At 40.9% G+C, this 8,600-nt stretch overlaps 1 protein-coding gene across 1 annotated transcript; it reads right to left on the bottom strand.

Moving 5' to 3' along the window:
- Window positions 1-266: 266 nt before the first annotated feature.
- Window positions 267-1,872, bottom strand: LOC146486001 (uncharacterized). Its single transcript, XM_085101595.1, has one exon. The coding sequence runs from the start codon at window positions 1,854-1,856 to the stop codon at window positions 267-269; it is 1,590 nt and encodes a 529-aa protein (XP_084957721.1). The 5' UTR covers window positions 1,857-1,872.
- Between the last annotated feature and the right edge of the window lie 6,728 nt (window positions 1,873-8,600).

The raw sequence follows: 8,600 nt of genomic DNA, 5'->3' as shown, positions 1-8,600 counted from the left end.
CAAAAAACGAGAGATATGGCCCGAAAATTTGGGAGAGACAAATAAAGCTACTCCAGCAGATTTGCCTCTCCCAAAGGACCAGAAACATTGTCCAGGCCAAGAATGCGAAATTTCATCCGCAAGACGTTTAGTAGACACATGCGTTTCTTGCAGTAAAAATAAATCATAATCTAGGCGCTCAAGTTCGCGCAAAACAGTGAATCGCTTAGCAGGGGTGCCAAGACCCCTAACATTTAAAGATAAAACTTTTAACGACATTGGTGCTGCTAGCGCCTAGAATGCCGCCTAGGCCTAACCTTTATAAAATCGTAATCGGACTCATCTTCCTCTGAAGTTTCATGGTCGCGATGATGATGGTGGTGGCGCCGGCTAGAGCGATCGCGCTCACCCTCGCGGGAGTAATCGCGGTCGCGGTGGCGATCACGATCCCGTTCACGATCACGCGTACGCTCACGTTCACGGTCCCGATCACGCCCCGCGCCGCGCTCCCGCGAGTGATCACGTTCACGCTCCGCCTTCTCATTAGAAACATGTTTCTTCTTGTTCTCGGATGGAGGTGGCTCACTGGCAGCTTTCTTAATAGGTTTCCTCGGAGGCTGCTTGACAGAGTCCTTAGACTTCGAATCACTGGTTTGCTGTTGCTTCGCAGAAGGCTGAGCAGAGCCAGACCCCGCCGCCCTGGCAGCCTTAATGGCCTCCGCTTGCTCCGGAGAGCGAGCGACCACATTAGCATACGAGGGCGACGCGGCCGGCTGCGACATGATCTCCGGTTCATCTTCCAACAAAGGCTGACCAGGTTGAGTAACCACGTTGGCGCTGAACAATAGAAAGGGACAGGCTGAGATGCTATGTTCCTGGGAAAGGCAAATCGAGCAAAGGCGTGGTGATGTGCAATCTTCCTGGCGATGCCCCGGCGCCTCACAATTAAAACACCTCACAGACGAACATTTCGCTGCAACATGGCCAGTATCGCCGCAACGGCGACACATCTTAGGCTGGCTTGGATACCAAATACGTAGCAGTTCACCGGCAACGAAAATGGTCGGGGGTATTGCGAGATTTAGCCGCATTCTTGCAGTACGCACCCCGTTGTAAATGTTGTCGGCAACCATATCACGCCTAAACGAGAAAACCTTGCCATAATGCGAAAGACGACCAATTAGGGCAGTGTCCGGTAACTCAGTCGGAGCTTCATAGATTTTAATGATTTGAATCCGGTTCTCACAGTCACCGAGAAAAACCGTGCAGCCAGATATCTTGACCGAAGGTACGCCAAGAGCGGCGTTTTTCGCGTCAGGAGATCTAAAGCTGACGACCCACGTGTTGTTGGAAGCGCGTCGCTGGATTGATAAAATTTCGTCGACATCAATGCCGGCCGCGTCGAAACCAACGATGATATCCTGGCTGGAACAAACCGTGTCCACAGAGAAAACGACGGACAACTCTTTGCGAAGCCTTATCCGATCAGTCTCCTTAAAATTCCACGTAAATTTTGGGGCAGATTCATATCTTGCCCCACTATTGAATAAATCACTGAGAACCTTCGGCACGCTCGGTTGTTTCTCATGAATTTCAGCTGTTGGCTCGTGCGGCACGTCACAATCACCCCACTCCAAAGGTGACGGAGAAAACAATATGGGCGTGTCAGTTGGCTCATCAGGCATCTCTCCAGGGGACTCCTCATCAACAGCTTTACGAGAACTATTTCCATCGGCCGTTTTGTTCTTTTTGTTTGCCATGCTGACGCGGCAACAAAACACAAATCGGGACCAATCGTATCTAAGCCAAAAGGCCCGAGAAAGAATGAGACCCTTTCGGCTAGCGGTCACATCTGACTCTCTAACATTGAGTTGCATCTACATATAACATGAACAGCTGTCTTCCAAGTGGTACGTCTTGAGGTACATGCTAAAACTCACAAAACGAATAGAGAAATACCTCGTTGTTTATTTCAACAAAATGATCAGGCAATGATCAAAAGTATGAAAAGCTAGAGGGAAAAACGCACTTGTGATTAGTTCACGGTCAAGCGCATGCGCGAGCAGACCGGCTCAAAAATAAATTGTACGGGTCGACACTAAATTCGATGCGACCTTGTGGTGGAACAATCTGTTGAAATCGCGTCCGAATTTGGATCATCCACTTTTCGTTCTTCACTTTTTATAATCTTTGTTTCCTGTTGTAAATATAAGTTCGATTTTTGTAAGGTTAAAAGTGTTTTAGCATCCGAAAACGACATTTTTGTTGATAGCGCGGCCGACCGGCGACGGGACGTTCTGTGGACTCTCCGGAAGCACAGAAGTTAAGCGGACAGAGTGGAGTGGATGTAGAAATCCTGTGCAGTTAACAAGATACGTCCACCAAACGTGGAAAATTGGTAAAGGGATAAGTCTGTTTAAAATAGACAACGATTTCGCGGCACATCTGCTTTCGCTGGAAATGGCAAAGGTCACCAACTGGCTTTGGATGAACTCGCGAGGATTTTCTTGATTTCAATCGTACTGTTTGTTCATATGGAATTCAACTGTCAAAAACGGAGAATTCGACGGACAAACAGCATCAAACATCAGTGTTTTACTTTGGATGGAAAAAATTGAGCAACAGTGAGACGCGAAGCGAATAAATATGAGATCAAATGTGCGAGTTAGTTGTAGTCTATTAGCGGGCTCGAATAGCGGGCAGTAGAAAAAAATCCAAAAGATTTGCGGCAAACTACAAAATCTATTGTAAGGTATTCATTTATCTATACAATTATGGTCATTGCGAGTGGCAAACGCAGTTTTGATTTGCCACTATGGCAGAGTTTTCTCAAATGCATTCCAGCATCTCTGAAGGACGCTCAGCGTTGTTACTAAACAGTCGCACCGCTTCTTGAAGCTTGCGGATTTCTCGTTTTTCGCCTTCTCGCTGGTCTAATAAAATCAGGTTATCGAGTGTACACACTATATAGTAAGTTTATCACTGAATGCTGATGAAATACTGGATTTAGGGAGCTTCTCGGATTTTCGAACCGCGCGTAATAAAAAAAGGTCAATGCCGCGAGATATCGACATTGTACTAAAATAAAACCGTATACGTTTGCATAAGTTCTTGCATTTCTTGAATGTCCAAGCGGCGCTGCAAAAATCCCCATGTGTTTTACATGGACAGCCTTTTTTTTTTCTTTCTGAAACGTGACCAAAACACTGGTCGGTCATGTCAGTTTTATTTTTATGCCAGCAAGTTATACTGAAGACTTGCCCGCCGCCAAAAACAATTGGCTTGACAGCGCTTACGTTATCGCTCGCACATGCGCCGAACCGTGAAACTCTCCCTTTAACGACAAGAGAATCTTTTCATTATTTTAATTTTGTTTTATAAAAGAAAAACGCTCAATGTATGATTGTGATTGTTCATTCTACCCCAAGGCTTGGCATCCGTACAGATCGACGTTGTAGTTCAGTTTTTCATCTCAGTTAACCCTTTAACCTCTAATATCAAAGAACAAATTCTCCCATCTTGTCCCGTTACTTTTCTTATAAAAGTACTGTGGAGAAGTTATTAAAATACAGTCGAACCTGTATTAAGCGGTCACCCTCGGGGAATGGCTAAGTGACCGCTTACATACAAACATACATACATACATACATAAACTTTATCTAGACACGGTAAAAACATCAGTTACATGCACGACAAAAATTAAACCTGATTTACATGTTTGCCGTGTGGGAGTACGAGGAGGACTATTGGCGATCTATCTCATTTCTAAAATTAGTAAAAGATCTAATGGCTCTGACGTTAGATGGAAGGCTGTTCCACAAATGTGCTCCACTGTAGCAGAAACTACGTTTCAAAAAATCGGTACGAGGCTTAGGCAGAGCCAATTTGCTGTCACTATTTCTAAGTCCATAGTCCGTGCTGAAGGGCTTAAGGTACTCCAAAGACTGATCATTTAAAGTTTTAAACATGATTTTCAATTTTTGCTTCTTCATTCTGGTACAGAGATTATCCCCGGTCCCAGCTTACCGCGTAGGGCGGTGGCGCTAGAATAGTAATCTGACTTTGTTATGACCCGAATGGCGCGAGTTTGTAGTTTTTGTAATTTGTCAGCTAATTCGTTGCTGAGACCGTCCCACACAGGACAGCAATAATCAAAATATGGTTCAATAAGGGCTCTATATAGTAATATTGCTGTATCGTCGCAAATGAACGGCCTCAGTTTTTTAAGTGCACCTATGCCAGAGGAGATAATCTTGGCAGTCTTATTAACATGTTTGGACCACGAAAGATTTTGATCGATGTAAAGTCCTAAGGATTTGGTGTGGGGCACTCTATCAATTTCGTGACCTTCAATTTGTACAGTAAGTGAATGGCCACTTGTAGTACTAGCCAGTCTCTGCCGTGAGCCTATTAACATTAATTCCGTTTTGGCAATATTCAGGCTGAGCTTATTTACATTGAGCCATTCATGAAGGTTAGCTAGTACTGCCTGTAGCTAATACCGCTTAATACAGGTTGACCGCTTAATACAGGACCTCTAATATAAAAGAACAAATTCTCCTATCTTGTCCCGTTACTTTTCTTATAAAAAGTACTGTGGAGATTTTACAGGGTCGTTCATAGCGCGGGGGCAGAGGGGGGAAACTCAATTTGTTTCTAACATCACACTGATCACAAGAAAATCGACTAATTGACTGAAAAAATATTCCTTCAATGTGAATTCCAAATGACTATTTTGGAAAATCTTTTGAAGCGAAAGCCAGTACCAATAACCAGTTTTCTTATGAAAATAATGATTTTGTCAGTTGGGCTGCCTATGGTTTAGAATTCGGTGTGTAAATAAAGACTGACAAGCCTACGTCACTTTCTGGCGCGTGTTTTAGCCTTTTTAAATCTAGCTTATACAAGTAGGTTTTTTTTTTTAAGGGATCAATTGGTTTTAAAAGCCTGCGCTGCTCGCAAGTATTTGTAGCGGGTTTGGATTTAACCATCATATGTTCATCATCCGACAGGTCATTTTCACCTAATGATTTTTCAGTTTCCTCTTTTGAATTCTCTTCGTTTTGAATATGACCTCTTATTCCGTGTGTTGAACGACGTTGTTTTTATACCACATAGGGCATTTCAGCTGGGTTTGGCTTGGCTCTTTTAAGTGCTTGATAGTTTTAACTGCCTTTCTTGTTGAGATTTGGGTAATGTTAGGACAGGAATTAATCATTGCTTGTATCGTGCAATGAGCTTCATTCTGTAATTGCTGCAATGCCGGGCCCGGATATTAGTGTTTGTCACAAGAAGTTGTGTTTCTTGGCACGGCTATTTGGTTTAATTTTTAGTTCTCTAGTAATCGTTGTAGCGTGTTATAGAGCTATGCAACGTGTCACAGTAATACTGAAAAGGCTTGAATTGTATTTAAATAACGAGTGTGTTTTTGCAAATGCTTCGCTCCACTGATATAGTGCGTTTGAATTGTGGAGGCTCAGTCAGTTTTCTCCCTTTGTTTGCAGCAGTGCATAGACTGTGTTTTAAAATGAGAGACAATATTTGCTTCAAGCTAAACAAGATGTTAACTCCATAAAAAGACCGTAAACGTCTTAGAGGCAACTTTTTGTGTATTAAGCGATCACCCTCGGCCGGGGAATGGCTAAGTGACCGCTTAATACAGGTTGTACAAAATACAGGTCAGAACACGGTGAAAATGTCATTTTACATTACGTAGTAAACAGCTTATGCATAAAAGCTAACGTAGCTGCTACTAAAAATAGTTCGCGGGAAAAAATACAGGGAAATCTATGGAAAGTTCAAAACACGACTGGACGCTTTCCGTCACTGTTGCATGCCTCCAATTTTTTTCTTAAAATCCTTTTTCTAGTGCCAAAAGTTTCCAATTCATGAATTTTTCAGAAGCGATGTTTTATTTGACATCGGATTTCCATACAAACACTGTTATTTCAAACCTGTTATTTTTCAGAAGCGATGTTTTATGAAAATTATTTGACATCGGATTTCCATACAAACACTGTTATTTCAAACCTGTTATTTTTCAGAAGCGATGTTTTATGAAAATTATTTGACATCGGATTTCCATACAAACACTGTTATTTCAAACCTGTTATTTTTCAGAAGCGATGTTTTATGAAAATTATTTGACATCGGATTTCCATACAAACACTGTTATTTCAAACCTGTTATTTTTCAGAAGCGATGTTTTATGAAAATTATTTGACATCGGATTTCCATACAAACACTGTTATTTCAAACCTGTTATTTTTCAGAAGCGATGTTTTATGAAAATTATTTGACATCGGATTTCCATACAAACACTGTTATTTCAAACCTGTTATTTTTCAGAAGCGATGTTTTATGAAAATTATTTGACATAGGATTTCCATACAAACACTGTTATTTCAAACCTGTTATTTTTCAGAAGCGATGTTTTATGAAAATTATTTGACATCGGATTTCCATACAAACACTGTTATTTCAAACCTGTTATTTTTCAGAAGCGATGTTTTATGAAAATTATTTGACATCGGTTTTCCATACAAACACTGTTATTTCAAACCTGTTATTTTTCAGAAGCGATGTTTTATGAAAATTATTTGACATCGGATTTCCATACAAACACTGTTATTTCAAACCTGTTATTTTTCAGAAGCGATGTTTTATGAAAATTATTTGACATCGGTTTTCCATACAAACACTGTTATTTCAAACCTGTTATTTTTCAGAAGCGATGTTTTATGAAAATTATTTGACATCGGTTTTCCATACAAACACTGTTATTTCAAACCTGTTATTTTTCAGAAGCGATGTTTTATGAAAATTATTTGCGGATTTCTATACAAACACTGTTATTTCAAACCTGTTATTTTTCAGAAGCGATGTTTTATGAAAATTATTTGACATCGGTTTTCCATACAAACACTGTTATTTCAAACCTGTTATTTTTCAGAAGCGATGTTTTATGAAAATTATTTGACATCAAATTTCCATACAAACACTGTTATTTCAAACCTGTTATTTTTCAGAAGCGATGTTTTATGAAAATTATTTGACATCGGATTTCCATACGAACACTGTTATTTCAAACCTGTTATTTTTCGGAAGCGATGTTTTATGAAAATTATTTGACATCGGATTTCCATAGAAACAGTGTTATTTCAAGCCTGTTTGCCTACCCGTCAAAATGGCGTCGAAAACCGTGATAAGGCCTATTCCAGAAAGTAACTAAAGGTGGATTTCCACTGTCGCGTAAATTTTACGTGCGTACAGACGTGCATTGAGCTGGCTTTACGTACGTAAATAAAATAAGAAGCGATGTATCAGTCGCGTGCGTAAACGTAAAAAGTTGAATGCTGTTCAACTTTTTACATTTACGCACGCCGCTCATACATCGCGTCTTATTTTATTTACGTACGTAAAGCCAGCTCAATTCACGTCTGTACGCAGGTAAAATTTACGCGACAGTGGAACTCCACCTTAAGGCATTCGCAGAAAGTCTGATTGTGTTGATTAGCTAGGTAAACTTACGGTATTTAACTGAAAGCAAGTTTTCTCACAAAGAAGTGCGACAACATAAGTTAAGCCGGCGATGGTTCTTGAAACGAACAACTTCACAGCTAGAATAATCAATGACATCGCTAATTCGAAAATATTTCGTTCTCGATCTAAAGCAAACACGACAGTGAAATTAAAAGAAACAACATAAAATAAAACATGATTGTTCAAGACTTACTGAGACCTTTAAGTTGTTTTCCTGTCAGGTCCATTCGCTCCCCAGCAAAGTCACAACTGATACCGTTCTGTCGATCGCCTGAATCGCTGATCCACTGACCGCGCGCTTATTTCTCTTCCCAAAGAAGGCCTGAAAGTCAATATAATCATCCTGTTAATGTGATCATCATGTTACATGTTGTCGCCGAAACGTCATGTTTTAATCTTGCTACTTTTTATTCTGAAATAATACAACAGTCCTGACAAAAGAAACCTCTGACACCGCAGGTCTCTTATGCCAGCGGAGATGGTCTTGTGCTCAGTCCGACAAAGAGGGAGAGGAAAGCCGGCCCCTAGACCTTATTTTGGCAGACCCCTTTCGGCTAGCGCTCACATCTGACTCTCTAACATTGAGTTGCATCTACATATAACATGAACAGCTGTCTTCCAAGTGGTACGTCTTGAGGTACATGCTAAAACTCACAAAACGAATAGAGAAATACCTCGTTGTTTATTTCAACAAAATGATCAGGCAATGATCAAAAGTATGAAAAGCTAGAGGGAAAAACGCACTTGTGATTAGTTCACGGTCAAGCGCATGCGCGAGCAGACCGGCTCAAAAATAAATTGTACGGGTCGACACTAAATTCGATGCGACCTTGTGGTGGAACAATCTGTTGAAATCGCGTCCGAATTTGGATCATCCACTTTTCGTTCTTCACTTTTTATAATCTTTGTTTCCTGTTGTAAATATAAGTTCGATTTTTGTAAGGTTAAAAGTGTTTTAGCATCCGAAAACGACATTTTTGTTGATAGCGCGGCCGACCGGCGACGGGACGTTCTGTGGACTCTCCGGAAGCACAGAAGTTAAGCGGACAGAGTGGAGTGGATGTAGAAATCCTGTGCAG

The sequence above is a fragment of the Pavona decussata genome, unplaced genomic scaffold (genome assembly GCF_977016875.1).
Source record: "Pavona decussata unplaced genomic scaffold, jaPavDecu1.1 SCAFFOLD_22, whole genome shotgun sequence".
Classification (NCBI taxonomy): Eukaryota; Metazoa; Cnidaria; class Anthozoa; order Scleractinia; family Agariciidae; genus Pavona; species Pavona decussata.
Note: the sequence above shows the minus strand (reverse complement) of the source record. Positions and strands in the feature narration are given on the sequence as shown.

Coding starts and splice junctions, on each gene's coding strand:
- LOC146486001 (XM_085101595.1), bottom strand. CDS start 1,856: ATGCAACTCAATGTTAGAGAGTCAGATGTGACCGCTAGCCGAAAGGGT.